Genomic DNA, 16,714 nt, shown 5'->3' with positions numbered 1-16,714 from the left:
GAATGGCAAGCTACAGCACTGCATCGCAATCATCATTCAACCTATTCGTAGATGGTTGGACAGGCCTGTTATACCTTTTTGAATTTTTTAAAATGCTTCATCTATATAGATCAACCACAGCGATATATATTGTTATTTGTTAAAGGGATTGTTATAACATTTTTTAAAACTGAGCCTTGGTCACACCTATTTCAAACACGAACACGAGCTTCATAATATTTTGTTACTATTCTTTCTGGTCCCAGTGTATGAAGTTATACTTATCATCTTTAGTGTACCATAGTTTAATGTTATCGGATTAATTTTGATAGATACACCTGGAAGTAGTCGTATGGCATTGTTAGCTATTTGAATATTTATTATATTTTACTGTTAAAATGCGAGATAAATCGTATTTTGTACTTTACCCAAGACATTTCCCAATTACAATGGAAAATACTTACTGTGTTAATTCATCGCTATAACAAGACAAGATGTACTCAGCTGTATATATATATATATATATATATATATATATATATATATATATATATATATATATATATATACAGCTGAGTAATATCACAAAATTCTAACAAATATCTATTATTAATGAAAAAGAAAACCAAGGTAAAAATGCCCTCGCTTAGATGCACGTAACCACAGATAATTTGGTCTTACGAAAAAAAAAATTGACTTCACCATAAAGCAAGCCCGAACACAAACATTAACTTCGTTTAGGCATATATATATATATATATATATATATATATGTGTGTGTGTGTGTGTGTGTATATATATGTGTGTATATATATGTGTGTATATATATGTGTGTATATATATGTGTGTATATATATGTGTGTATATATATGTGTGTATATATATGTGTGTATATATATGTGTGTATATATATTTGTGTATATATATATATATATATATTTGTGTATATATATATATATATATATATATATATATATATATATATATATATATATATATATATATATATAAATATCTATCCTAATGAAAAGCTCTTAAATATAGGCCTACACGATTAAGAAAACAGAACGCAATTGTCTGTCTTGAAATCTAGATTTAGATTTTTTAGAATGTAATACAATAATAAATAATAGATCGCCCGAAAAAAAAAATTCTCGGTACATTTTTTTAGCCACCAGCTATTTTACTTTTTTTTCCCGAGTGTTTTTAAAACTTAAACATCGGCTTACTGTAGTACCTTTACAATCTGTAGGGGTAAATTCTGAAATGTCGGTGCGGTATTGTTATATCTAAAGAAAAGAAAATGCTGTTTTATTTCAATATTGTTTGTTCATTTAGAAGATTATCAAGGCTTTGTATTTTATACCATCATGCATCTAGGAAATGTAAAAATAACGTGGCAGGAAGATGTTTAAGTTTTAAAAACAATTAGTTGCCACAAATTTAATATATAATTTAATCAACCTATCTGTAACGGTACTCTAGTTATCGTGTCCACAGTCATACACACACACACATACATACATACATATACACATACGGACAAAATCGCAAAACTATTTTTTTCCGACAATACTTCCGCTATACTTTGTATACGAGAAAGTAAAAAAGACGGCTGGCTTCCATTAATTATGACTGGCTTTCTCGATGAAAACTGCATCATACCACTGTTCTGTTTAGGCGGGTCGTCTTCATACATAACATTTGCGGTAAACTCTACATAAAAACACACACAAATTACATTTACGATATTCGGTTGCTGAGCTTTACACAAATCACAATTTAACATTACATTTTAAGTTCTTGTACACAAAAAGACATCCTCCACATCTTTTGACCAGCTTGAACAACACTGTTTTTGCTGTTATACATCGCCGTTTTTACTTTCTCGTATATACAAAGTATAGAGAAAGTCTTGTAATTGTGCAAAAAAATCGAGATTTTTACAAATCTCGACGTTTTACAGCTCCCTGAGTCGGAAAAACATAGTTTTGCAATCTTGTCCGTATGTCTGTGTGTGTGTATGTATGTGTGTCTGTAAACACAATAACTTGAGTATCGTTACAGCTAGGTTGATGCAATTTCATATAAAGTATTATATCGAAATCGTAGATCCGTATCAACTTTTGAGCGATTTCCGATAACCGGAAGTGGAACTTTTTCTACTTTGAATTTTTCAAAAGCCTATAACTTGAGTACTATATCAGATAGATAAATGAAATTTCACAAGTAAGTAAAAGATCTAATTTTCTGCCTTCTCTCAAATTTTGAGTAATTTCCGTTGACCGGAAGTAGTAATTTACACTATTTCCGATTTCTCAAAAAAAAAAGCATGTGAATTTATAAAGTACTAATAATATTCCGCACTATTATGCACATTTTATTTGGCGTTCACTTGGTGTGCAATTCTTTTTTCTTTGAGATTTTATTCTATTTTAAAAAGTTTGAGCATTTAAAATGGATTAAAAATCATGTCTATATCCCAAGTTGCCATCCCCTGTTGTTTCATATAAGAATATTCGAGAAAGTTTAGGGGAGATCATTCCCCGTTTTTTACTTTCGCGATTATTTTTTTTACACCTCCCTACTTTATCGTACACAGAGTAGAGAGGACTGACAGTAATCGTGCAAAATATCACAATAAAGATTTTGAGTAAACTCGACGTTTTCACACCTCGCAGACACGGAAAAACTTTGTTTTGTAATTTTGTCCGTCTGTGTGTGAGTCTGTAAACACAATAACTTGTGTATCGTTACAGTTATGTTGACAAAAGTGCAAATTTAAATATTATATCAAATTAATTTTTTGTGAATTTTTGAGCGATTTCCGGTTACCGGTTGTGGTATACAGTACTTCCGTTTCTCAAAAGCCAATAATGCGATAACTTAATCACGTTTAAGTTAGCTGGACGAAATATCACGGACAAGTATAACATTTTTTTCGCAAGTTTCTTTTAACTTTTGAACAATTTGGTACTTTACTCCGTGAAAACACGATAACTTGAGTAGTATTTCAGTTAGGTCAGGGGTCGGCAACCTGCGGCTCGCGAGCCGCATGCGGCTCTTTTGATATCAAGATGCGGCTCTCCAGCTCCTTGAACAAACACTAATAATCTTAATAAAAAAATAAAATATTTGAAATAAAACAAATGTTAGTGGCTCTTTAAAACCAGGGAAATTTTGAAAATTGTAACTGTTGGCTCCTCCGCTTCAAAAGGTTGCCGACCCCTGAGTTAGGTAGACGAAATTTCATATCTTACTTTAAATTTTTTGAGAAACCTCCAATATCCAGAAGTACTTAACGCTATTATCCGGTATCTAAAATATAGCTTGAGCAGCGTTTCTTCCAGACTTTTTCTCCGGTGGATGGCGGGGGGGGGGGGGACAACACTGGTAATAGTATATATTTTACATATAAATTCTATATACATTCTATTTCGTTCGAGGGGGTGGGTGGTCTATAATGAATAAAAATGTCCTGACATTATGTTATATATGTGAATAGAATATATAACTTTTTAAGTAGATAGAAATCGATTGATTGATATTATGCTAACCCTTTGGTTTTTGCGACTGCTCAGCTTTGTCTAGCAGATAGAATTTATAAGTTTTACTCATTATTTCAAAAAGTGTAGATCTAGTTACCCATCGATCATGTACATTAAAATATTTTTATAGTTTATACTTTTGATTGTGTATGTGTGTGTGGAGGGAGAATCCTAGAAATATTGTAGCCCACTATATCAAGTGTGCCTATTGAAAATGTTACTATATCTACATGTTAAATGGATTAGAATGTATGTGAATAGTCACATTATTTTGTGATATTTGATTACGTTATCCTTTAATCCGCTATTTTTATATTCCTATATATATCTGGTATAATACGGAATAATGATGGAACTTAAATTCTGATATAAAAAAAATTGCGTTCTATACTTCATGCATCTATCTTGTAATAAGCAAAAATGGGACGCATATCGTTATAGGCCTACGATTTTTTTTAATACACACATATCACAGAATAAATTAAGAATAGGTTAAGATAAATCCCCCCCCCCCCACCCCTACAAAACAATGAACTGCATTTGTATTAAAGTAGATTGATATCTGTTACTTGTGGTGCTGCTTACAAAATTAATATACTTTTTTTACTTTAATTCCTGCAAGTCTTATATCTATCTATCTATCTATCTATCTATCTATCTATCTATCTATCTATCTATCTATCTATCTATCTATCTATCTATCTATCTATCTATCTATCTATCTATCTATCTATCTATCTATCTATCTATCTATCTATCTATCTATCTATCTATCTATCTATCTATCTATCTATCTATCTATCTATCTATCTATCTATCTATCTATCTATCTATCTATCTATCTATCTATCTATCTATCTATCTATCTATCTATCTATCTATCTATCTATCTATCTATCTATCTATCTATCTATCTATCTATCTATCATCTATCATCTATCATCTATCATCTATCATCTATCTATCACCTACCTACCTACCTACCTACCTACCTACCTACCTACCTACCTACCTACCTACCTACCTACCTACCTACCTACCTACCTAATCAATCTTATCTTATCTTATCAATCTATGTAATCTATACAAAAAGCAATGTGTGTTTATCTGTATGTCTGTCTTTGATGCATTACTTCGACTTTCATCCAATCGCCATGAAACTTAGGGAAGTAGTTGAGAATACTCCTGGGGAGGTTTCTACGAAAAAATAAAAATTCAAAATCGCAAGGGTGGCGCCCCGGCAGGGCGCGATTAGATTCTTCTCTATATACGGTATATACAAACAAAGTAAATTATGTTTTGACACCATTCACCCGATCGCATTGGCACTATGGGGAGTTGATTCCCACAATCCAAAGTACGTTTCTGCAAAAAAAAAAAAAAATCGCATGGGCGGCGCCCCGAAAGGGTCCGATTTTTCAATCTATAAGGTACATAAAAAATAAAACTTGAATGTGGTTCGACACCGTTCATCCGGGTACCATAAAACTTTGCGGAGAAGGTATATGCGGGGAAAAAAATTCTTACTGGCGGCGCCCGGAGTTCCAGAGCGGCTGCACTTGGTATCCGTTAATCGCGAGTCCTGCATAGCGGGAAAGGTGTACTATTATAGTCAACGGTAAAACTGCAACAGACGCAGTCGGTGCCCCGGTGACTGCGTGTCCCAAGCGCCCTGGGCTCCCCGGTGAGCACTATGGCGCCTACGTTCGTTTTTTTTTTAAGTCTATGTACTAAAGACACGATGGGCAACAATAATCGTTGACTATGTAGCGAATTACGCGCGTCCTCTGGTGAAGTGGCAGGGGTGATTTGGAGCACCGGCAGGGGCAATTTGGCGCCCCGTGCTCTCCCGTGAGCACTATGGCGCCGTTCATTTTAGGCTATGGATACAATGGGTTGCTATAATCTCTCACTAAATCGGATTAGGCGTGTCCTCCGGCGCCCCGCAGGGTGCTATTTAGTTTCCCGTAATATCCTTTGTGTACTTAAGCCCCTACTATCGTTTTAAAGAGCACCCTACAATATTGACACGGTGGCACACGACATTCGATGATTAAACCGAGCCATAGACCGTACGCGACGCCCTTGCGATAGTGTAACCGGGGGGGGGGGGTGTCACGAAAGCGACCCGCTACGTCCCTGACACTTGGGCGGTCGCAAAGTGTGTTCTACCTCACTAATACGAAAAGTAATGAACGTACATTCAAGGCTTTCATACAGCATGCCCTGTGGCGTGGTGAGCGGTAATGTGGATAAACACGTCACATTCGTAGGGGGGGAGGGGGGTTCGTAATTTTGTGATGAGGGGGAGAGAGGGGGGGGGGCGGGGGGTCAGATTGTGTGACGTCACACTTTTGCATTATAAAAAAAGCAATTTTAGAAAACGAGTTTTAGCCGTTATTTCGCGTTTTAGAAAATAAATTGTAATAGGAATTGGTCAAAGTACTCTATGTTGACAGAGTTCTGACAAGATTTTGGAAAAATATCGATGTTTTAAGAAAAATTCAACAGCACTTTTGAGGGGTGGGGTTGTAGGCTGAGGTGTGACGTCATTTTAGGGGGGGGGTCTGACTTTTTGTGACGGGGGGGGGGGGAGGTAAAAATCGTCAAAAAAGCGTGACGTATTTTATGGATGAACCCCCCCCCCCCCCCAAGTATGATCCACAAAATATAACGAAGACGTTGTTTACATTCAAATAATTCAGTTTTAGAAAACAAGATCACGAGTCTAAGAATATAGGATTAGTAATGCAATGATGAAACCGTTTTTAATATATTACGTCATACCTTCTGAGACCGCGGCAACGCGCGGACGGGCACGCTAGTCTATATAATAATATATTGATATGAAAGTTTATGTGTTTGTTTGTCCTTTATGCATTACTACACCTTTCAGCCATAAAACTTGGGGGAGTTGATAAGAATACTCCAGGGGAGGTTTCTGTGGGGAAAAAATGTTGTTCGCACAGGCGGCGCCCCGGGCTTTCATGTGAGAGCTATGGCGCATACGCTCGTTTTAAACAGTGCGATAGGCTTTGGATAAGCTTTGACATTATAGTCATTCACTCATTTGAATCAGGCGCATCCGCCGGTGCCTCGGTAGGGTGCTATTTGGCACCCCGGGCTGTCCTATGAGCACTATGGCGCCTACGTTAGTTTTAAAGAGCACCCTACACTATTGAAACGGTGGTTCATGATATTCGTTGATTAAACCGAGCCTGGAGCAATAATGTAATCCGGGGATTCCCTAGAGCGTTCCTCTACTTCCCTGGCGTACAGAGTTGAATCTTAAAATCTATTGACCTTTAAATACAGCTGCAACTTTCTTGAAATTCATATTAACGTTCCTCTTCAGTTAAACTGCACACAAATAACTACAGTTCTTTTTCATTTCAAACTTTTATTTAACTTGCCTTCTCGGTTTGTTGTGCTTTAGTCCTGCTTTTTTCTTTGTCATACAATGAAACGGGTGATCGAAATTTGAACCACTTCTAACGGACCGATTTGTTTCAAATTTGACACGTAGGTTAACACCAGAAGACAATTCAATGTGACATAAAAAATTTAACCTTATTTGATGCTTAATTAATAGTTAAGATGGTTTCAGTTTAGCTGTATGTTAAGTTTAGAATTCTTTGCGGACGTTATGTAAATGTTACTAGAACTGGCTTTGGTCTAGTAATAAGTAATATAAGTCAGTAGCCCTACACACATTTGGGTCATTGATGTACTGAAACCATAGGTGATGACTATTTTAGTAGATAATATGATGTACTGAAACCATAGGTGATGACTATTTTAGTAGATAATATGATGTACTGAAACCATAGGTGATGACTATTTTAGTAGATAATATGATGTACTGAAACCATAGGTGATGACTATTTTAGTAGATAATATGATGTACTGAAACCATAGGGGATGACTATTTTAGTAGATAATATGATGTACTGAAACCATAGGTGATGACTATTTTAGTAGATAATATGATGTACTGAAACCATAGGTGATGACTATTTTAGTAGATAATATGATGTACTGAAACCATAGGTGATGACTATTTTAGTAGATAATATGATGTACTGAAACCATAGGGGATGACTATTTTAGTAGATAATATGATGTACTGAAACCATAGGTGATGACTATTTTAGTAGATAATATGATGTACTGAAACCGTAGGTGATGACTATTTTAGTAGATAATATGATGTACTGAAACCATAGGGGATGACTATTTTAGTAGATAATATGATGTACTGAAACCGTAGGTGATGACTATTTTAGTAGATAATATGATGTACTGAAACCGTAGGTGATGACTATTTTAGTAGATAACATGCTGGACTGAAACCATAGGTGATGACTATTTTAGTAGATAATATGATGTACTGAAACCTAGGTGATGACTATTTTAGTAGATAATATGATGTACTGAAACCATAGGGGATGACTATTTTAGTAGATAATATGATGTACTGAAACCATAGGGGATGACTATTTTAGTAGATAATATGATGTACTGAAACCATAGGTGATGACTATTTTAGTAGATAATATGATGTACTGAAACCATAGGTGATGACTATTTTAGTAGATAATATGATGTACTGAAACCATAGGGGATGACTATTTTAGTAGATAATATGATGTACTGAAACCATAGGTGATGACTATTTTAGTAGATAATATGATGTACTGAAACCATAGGTGATGACTATTTTATATCTGATTATATATTTTCTGCTTATTTTAGGAGGCAGATGTAAATGTTCCTGCAATTGCTAGCATAGGATCTGAAGAAGTTAGTGGTAAACCAGATTCTGGTACTGGCGATGATAACAATAATGATGATGAAGAAGAAGACGGAGACACTACCGATGGAACACCATTAAATGTAGGGTCAACAGGTGTACAACTAACACAAGTAAGTTTTTTTATGCTGTACAGTACATATGTCATTGGTGTTTCTACAACAATACTGTTCTTTTGAGATTGATACTTTCATGCTCATTTGTTTGAAAAGTAGTTCTTTTTTACACTATTGAGTTTATTTTTCTAAAATCTTTGTATTAAATGTTACCGTTTGTTCAGTTAAATAATGCAGATAAAAATGCTCATTTTCTAATCTTGTATTTTGTAAAGCAGGGAAGTAAAAGGAAACATGTCCAGTCTAGGCGCATGCAAGAGTATCAACAAGAAAAGGCTAATAAAGATGTCCGTCCTTCCAAAAAATGTCCATTTTGTGGGCGCATTCTAACTTCAGGTCCTGGGTATCGATATCATTTAAAAAAGCATAGGCCTGATAATGAAAGCTACATCTGTGATATGTGTAAAAAAAGTTTTAAAAGGTTAGAAGAAAAAACATGTTATGTATTTTTAATTTGTGCTTTAGAATTATTTAATAGCATTAAATTAAATTTAGCTTTGCATTTTTTTGTATACTTATTTTTATTTTATAAAAAAGATAATGAATAAAACAAAATTTTGTACATTTATGATACCAATGGTGCTGTTAATTTTGATAGTGCTAATGGCTTAAAATATCACCGTAAGCGGAAAAAGTGTCCAGGTGTTGGACAGGCAGCCTCTGGAACAACATTACAAGGTAAGGTCATAGAAAAAAATAAAACTTTAACATCATAAGGTAATATGGCTTAAAAAATTTTTTATTTTGAAATGTAAGCAACGATACATCCAATGATAAAATCTACATTATAAAACACGATAGCTGTGTACCCATTTTTGAACCTACATGATACTCTCACTAATTAGGCAATCTCACCCATGTGCTACAATTTAAACATCCAGCTGAATTTCTTAGTGTGCATAATCTGAATGTTTAGTCTTAGTCTGCATAAATCTGAATGTTTAGTCTTCTTGTGCGTAAATTATATTTCTATTTGCCAATCTAGGTCCTAGCTCAAACGAAGCAGTTAGCCAGAATCCACCTACACTTAAGATAGTTGAGTCTCCAGCAGAGAGACTCATGGAATTAGCTAAAATAGCCACTGGGCCCCAAAGTCCACTTTTACAAAGTCCTGGGCCTGACAGTAGAGGCAGGTAATACATTTTGAGTACAATGCTAATTCTTACTCTATAAAGTTGTCGTTCCTTGCGTAATTTAAAAAATTTAGATTCAGTATATTTGAATATCAGAAATAAATGTAGCAGTTTTTTTAAAAAATCTAATGAGATTAATTAGCATTGAGAGCATTAGTAATTTGTTTACAAAAAAGAATTTCTGATAAATATACAATCCCAGAAATTGACTTTGCTCTTTACTATTTTTGTCCATAGCGTTACACCGTCTTTCTTTGATGATTCTGAAACATCTGCTGCAATAGCACTCAGCAGTATGAAGAAAAAGGTATTACATTTTTAAGCATGCACTGTGTCCTGAGCTGCTCATTAGATATTTACAGGTCCTCTGAAAATTAACAGCTAACACCCCATTTTCATGAGACTGCTGAATTGGGGGAGGGGGATGGTAGAGGTAATCAGTATGCTTCCTTTTTGGAGACTTACCTCAGACATTTATTTTTCCATTTTTTTTTTCAAAAGGTAATAACTACTAATGATTTGTAAATTTAACTCATTATAATTTTTAGCAATGTGATAATACTTTAGTCTATTTTTTCTATTCTTTAAAAATAGCTTGTGCCATAAGATTATAATATATTGTAAATTCATTCTGAATATATCTTTGCTATTTGACAACAGTGTGTATATGCATTCTTTTCCAGAACTGTTCAAGTGAAACAAAAAAAGTTCCTGATTCTCTAGAACAAAATTCTTCACTAGCAGTTGGTCAGAAACCTAAGAGACCAATGAATGGATTCATGTTGTTTGCTCAGCGTTTTCGAGCAGAATTAAACAAGAGGCATCCAGAAATGAATAACAGGTTTTTAAAAAAATTATTTTATTGTATAGTGTTTTGGAGTTAATTGTATAAAGTTAAACCTTATTTACTAATTATCAACTGCTATTCATTTGGTCTGTAATCTTATTTAAAGCATAGATATAGACTTCACCTCATCCCTTTTCAAGTTTGATGTTCTCCATTATTTCTGGGCTTCATGTTTTTTCTTTGTGGTTTTCATTCTAGTGCTTATATGGGTTTTTAAAGGGAAAAAAAATTTATCACTTCATACACTAGGGGTCGGCGTGGTAGAGTCGGTAAAGCGCATGGTTGCTAAACCCGAAAAAAAAGTTCGAACCCCCGGGCAGATGAAGCTCGTTAGCTGGGGACAGCCACTCGTCTAGGAGAGACAACTCCAAAATTAAAACAACTGCTGCCTTTTAGTTTGTTCTTGGTTGGACAAAGGCTATGGAAGCAAATCCAAAAAGAAAAGCAGGCTGAAATCGGAGTCAATGGCCTCAATGGCGCATAACCTTAATTGTGATGGAGGCGTGGTCGAGTCGGTATAAAGTATAAAACTCATGGATGATAAATTCGGGAAAAAAAGTCTAGAGTTTAAACCCTCTGGCAGATAAGGCTCGATCCCTTCCAACACTAAAAATTAAGAACGAAGAAGAAGAAGACTTCATGCACTAATGTGGTTCTCAACCCGAGTTCGATCAACTCAGTGGTTTGGTGTGTCATTCAGCAGTCTCAAGGGATGTTGTCAGTGCGGATGATAGAACTATGAAGAAGGGTTTTATGTATTCGAGTATGAAACTAGTGGAGTTTGGTACTTCTTAAAAGGTTAAGAACTATCGATTTAGAGACTTTAAAGGGAATATAATAAGCTTATTTATGATTTATTTGCTAACAAAGATTATCTAGGAAACTCTTTTCTTACCCTAAAGTAACTTGGCAATTTTCTTTGAACATTTCAGAATGATAAGTACAAAACTGAGTGAAGAGTGGAACAAGATGCCTGAGTCTGAGAGACAAAAATGGAAAGATGAGGCAAGGCACAAAGCAGAACAGCAAAAAAAAGAACATCCTGATTGTTGGAAAAGGAAAAAGTGATTGGCTGTAAATAAAGTGCATCCAGATGGTCAAAAGTTCATAAGCATTTTTAAGGGGGATTTTTTTTTAATAGAAGGAGGAATGGTTGTGAATTAGCATTTTATTTGTTTTTTCAATGAACTTGTTTCAAACTTTGTGCTACAGATCTTGCATTGTGTTTATACTGAGAACTTGCACAATTTCCTAGAAAATAAATACATGTCAAGTTGTAAGTAAAAAAAAAATAATCTTAGCTACAAAACCTGCTATTTGTTTACTTATAAGAGCTATCCAAAATGATTTTGTTGTAGTTTGTGAGTGCATGCATATGCCACTTGATATATTGAGACTAATTGATATTCAGTGTGAGACAAAAATTTTCTAAACAAATATTTGTTTGATATTATGGTCTAGATAAACAGGCCTACTTGTTCCATTGAATGCTCTCAGTGCAAACATAGTGTTACATTAAAATGCACAAAACAACAAAAAACCATGGAACTGTAAGGAAAAAAAACATTAGTCAATTTATATTTTTTATATACTATGGATATTAAAAATTAATTTTGATTATCAGAAAAGCTGTAAATGATTTATTTGAGATATTATATTTTACAAATTTTTATTAAATTGCTATTTAAATATTTGAAACTAAGCTGCATGTGATGAGTATTGTTATTAGTCACCTGAAAACTGATTTTTATTTCTGTAGAACATCACACATGAACTACAATACATAAAAATATTTTTTAAATCATAAAACTAGCTATTAAATCTCCAGTATATTGAATTCAGAAACACTAAACAGATACTTTTTCTTAAATGACCAGATTTAAGTGTTATTTATAGAGTTAATTAAATTGGCTGTGAATATCAACTATATAATAGGGCATAATGTGATTTTAAAGTGGGCATTTAATTTTTAAAAATATGTTTTACTGTGAAATTTTAATTTAATTTTTAAATGAAAAAGAAAGCATTTGAATTGAAATTTCACTTTTAATCTCATAAACTTTAGAAAAAAATGAAAACAATATTACTTATACACCAAAAAGCAATTAAATGACCAGATACATATAAAATCTGGTTAACTTGATTTGTGTTTAACTTGGATTTGAAAATTAAAACATGTTTAAATTAAAACCTTTAATCAAAATGCAAATTATAACAACAAATCTTTATGGTAACATGACACTTAAGATTTTACAGTGATTACCCGTTTTTAAAAAATCAGGTACATTTTTTCAAGTAATTTCTGAAATTGTCTTCTTTAAACATTTATTGACACCTGGAAATAAATTTTTGATAATCTGATGAACTCTATAAATTTTAAGACCAACCTTGTTAGGTATGTTTGGTATGGTTTTTTGTATGAATTTCATGGTACACATGCATTAGCATACTGGTCTATAATATTTTCAGTGAATGTTCTTGAAGTATCTGCCAGAGGGTGGTGTACAACATGTAGCTTTATATTGTAGTAAAGTGTTGTTAGCTCAAGGTCTTTTTTTTATTACAATACATCACCAGTTTGTGAGCATGTTTCAAACAAGCCTGTTTACTGTCACAGCTAAGCCAGACATTTGGCAGGTGAGTTTCATTTATCTTGTCTTACTTGATATAAAGTGTTGAATAAATGTGTGAGCATTCACACCAATACCAGTGTTGATTGTATGCATCAAGAGTGAAGCATTGGTGTAAAACTTGATATAGCCTACTAATTGGCAGCTTTATTGAAAACCAAGAATAACTGTACAGTTTTATCTGCCACTTGGAGGAAATATTTTGATAGTGTTTATATTAATTAAAAAAACTAGTTGGATCCAGGTTTCTACAGTAGTTAACTACTTTTAAAGTTAAAAAGACAGTCACTTTATTTTAGACCTTGTTTATTGTAAGCAGGGATGTGAATATTTTTACCGCCTGGGTTCAGTTTGGTTTAGTTTGATCTCATGGAAATACATCATAGCCCTTGAGTTGCGGGCATTTTATTCAGGAATTTTACAAATAAAAACATTGTATTCATTTTGATTTTAGGGCAACCAGTCCCAGTTTAATTTATTACTACTTTTGCTGGGCAAATGTCTTTCATGTGAGGCTTTATAAAATATGAATAAAGGAGTATTGCTGATAAAGCTGTAAGAAGTATTCAATTAAAATCATTTGGTTGTAATCAAGGATGAGTATAGACTATAAAGCATTTTAACTGATTTTTTTTAAAACACATTTTACAATTATAAAAAAAAAAATTGCATAATTGTTTGTTCACCTCTTTTGTACAGTTCACCAACACAAAACACTTTTTTCTGTTGTTAGAATAATTTTTCACCTTTTAGTATTTATTTAGTTTTCTTTCAGTTCTTTTATAGACCATCTCAATTTTGACTATATGAAATACCAAAACTTATAGTGACCCATGATTTGATATGAGATGTTTCATTCAGACTAGCCAAGTGTGCCTTGCCACTATCTACTTGAAAAAAATTACTAGCTCAAGATTTGATTTGAATATTATGAATTCAGTTTAATTCATTTAGAGTTTAAAACATGTGTACTTGTTTTGTTTTCTAAATGTCTCATGAAACTTCAGATTATCATTAGAAGTTATGTGTGTCTAATATATTAGAGGAAAGATATTCACCTCTTTAAACCAGGTTGGTCATTTAATAATAGGAATAAAAGTTCAATAAATTTTATATTGTAATTATAATCAAATTGTTTTAAAACACATTTTAAAATCCTCTACACAAAATTTTACCAAATGACCAATGTAAATAAGGGTGTAAAAGAATTTTTGGATTTTTAAAGCTGTTTATTTAATTAAATTCTTTCCAGCAAGCAGTTTGTTTCATTATGATACAGAATTGAATATTCCTTCTCCCCACTCATAAATTAGAAATTCATTTAAATTTGAACCAGCTACTCAAATAAACCCTTCATAGATGGAGTATATACCATAAAATGCTTGATTGTTCAATTATAAAGGTTATAAAGGCAATATAAGGCCTCCACTTCTGAATTTGGACTACATCTTTAATCGTTCCTTTTGGCAATTCATTCCATATTGTGTTGTCTAACAGTTTATATTCTTTTCCAAATTGTTTGATAAAATTACCCAGTGAAAAGCATAATTGCACAAGAATGTATTGTGAATCAACTGATAGCTACAATAGACAAAAAATATTTTTGAAAACTTGTTCAACTTTAAAGAATTATTTCTCAGATGTGTCATAATAATTTATTTCTTTGATTTACATTGTGATTTTTTTTTAAAATTATTATTTTCATTAATTTGCATTAAATTTACATTTTTTAAAAACTTGTAAGGTGATTGATTGGCATTATGTTAATAATTAACGATTGATTCATGTACATGCATAGTTAATATTAAGTACATAAATCTTTTATTCCAATTAATACTATGAAATTAACAAATGCAGTTAAAAAGGAATTATCTTAGAACCTCGTTATTAACATTTCATTTCTTTGTTTTGATATTCAGTGTCTTTCTGTTAAGGGTAGCTTGAAACAATACAATCAAGTTTTTTTCTAAGTTTGTGCATGTCAACTACACCTACACATTTTATTTATTAGTTCATTTGCATTGATTTAAAGCCAATGTTTTTCTGTGATTGTCTCTTTGGTTTAAAATGTTTATTTCAAGCAGTATTTCTTTTATTATATTTTCTTTTGTTTTGTTGTTTCAAATTTTAAAAAAATGGAAGTATGTTTGATTATAGTCAGATTAAATATCTCTACCAACATTTTATATTGAATATGATATGAAAATAATTTCTTGTTTTTGTTAGAAAAGCTTTTCCTATGTTGTAAAAACAATCCATTAATCTTTGATGTTACCAAACCAAAAACCTTCATATTTTTAACAAATCATGTTTTTATTTACATCAATTGAAGCTTTATCATCACATGAAAAAGCATTACATTCTATATTCATCCTTTACCAGTATGTATGCATTTATCTATTTATATAATTAGTAGCTGAAGAATAATTTTCACACATTTGCTTTGGTTGTAATGCATCTCCTGACATGTTTGAAATGACATTAGACGGAGGTCATGCCTGTTTGATTGGTTGGACAAACTATTCCCATTTTGTTAAATTTATTGATAATGTAATAAAAGTATTTGACGCATAGTTAGTTTGGTATTTTTTTCAACATACTAATATACAAATGACAACACCAAAAAAGAAACAAGTCATGTTTTTCAAATTGAAATTGTATTAAATACAGAGATTCTACACAACTACTACATACACATGTGAACTTCTAATTAAACCATTACTAATTGATGTGGAATGTGTATTTTAAACAATTGTGAGTGTGGAAGTTAAAGCTATGTCTACATCCTAATGTCAGGTTGATTGTATTTTTAAAAAAAAGCTTGGAGCAAATAATTAATGTTCACTTTTGAGTTTTTTAATTTTTAAACTTGTTATCAAAACCTTACTAAGGTATAGATAAAATATATACCACAATTCAACTGACATGCAGATTTAACTGACATGGGCACTGAATAAAGTGACAGCAAGACATGCATTATCTGATTAATATGTAGACATGTAAAGGCATTGTTATTTAAAAGATCTTTTTTTTACCACACAATATATATTGCTATTTATTTTGATAATTAACAGCCACATTTAAGTAACATCAGGGATCTTGATGAAATTATTTCCTCCCACAAAAATCTATTTCAATACATATATTAAAGTATATGACTAGTTCTTCAAAATGCAACAGAACAAACTGAACATCCCAATATGAACAAATATATGCTTATTAATGTAAAAAACACAATCTCATTAATCACTTAAGCATCATTATTTATTTAAAAACATCAGATCATTAATAATTTTCAGAAAATAAAATTATAGTTTATCAAGTATAAAGAAGTGAAGAAACCTCAAGAAAGCTATAGGTTGTATAAAAGATCAGTGTAACATCACTACAAAACTTCTTATCTAAACATCAGCTAAAAAATTATTTTCACAATTTTAATTCAATTATAAACTCCCTTTCTCAAAAAAAAACACAACCATGCATAGTGCTGTTTCATAACCTTTCTTGTTACATAAGGTGAATTAAATATGTTAAAGCTACTGAAATGTGTGTTTCATAAACCAGGAGTGTTGACTAAATGTGTTGGATAATCTTGAGCCAAGTTTACCAAAAACTGTTGGTAGTAAAGCTGAAAGTCAGTTACACAAG

The 16,714-nt window shown here is 32.4% G+C and overlaps 1 protein-coding gene across 2 annotated transcripts in view; it reads left to right on the top strand.

Moving 5' to 3' along the window:
• LOC131937549 (protein capicua homolog) overlaps positions 1-15,637 on the top strand; it is a 22,421-nt gene extending 6,784 nt beyond the window's left edge. Inside the window, exons 2-8 of one of the 2 annotated variants that reach the window (XM_059295081.1) lie at positions 8,283-8,453; positions 8,675-8,877; positions 9,055-9,134; positions 9,442-9,589; positions 9,827-9,896; positions 10,273-10,430; positions 11,369-15,637. In XM_059295081.1, coding sequence (XP_059151064.1) covers positions 8,283-8,453; positions 8,675-8,877; positions 9,055-9,134; positions 9,442-9,589; positions 9,827-9,896; positions 10,273-10,430; positions 11,369-11,504 — 966 coding nt within the window. In that variant the 3' untranslated portion in view covers positions 11,505-15,637. Of the gene's footprint in view, positions 1-8,282; positions 8,454-8,671; positions 8,878-9,054; positions 9,135-9,441; positions 9,590-9,826; positions 9,897-10,272; positions 10,431-11,368 lie in introns of both variants that reach the window. The other variant, XM_059295079.1, reaches the window with a different exon arrangement.
• The last annotated feature ends 1,077 nt before the right edge of the window (positions 15,638-16,714 follow it).

This window comes from Physella acuta, unplaced genomic scaffold (assembly GCF_028476545.2).
Source record: "Physella acuta isolate Inbredline_101_S28 unplaced genomic scaffold, ASM2847654v3 ptg000213l, whole genome shotgun sequence".
NCBI classification, from domain to species: domain Eukaryota; kingdom Metazoa; phylum Mollusca; class Gastropoda; family Physidae; genus Physella; species Physella acuta.
The sequence above is the reverse complement of the archived record's forward strand: the minus strand, read 5'-3'. Positions and strand labels throughout refer to the sequence as shown.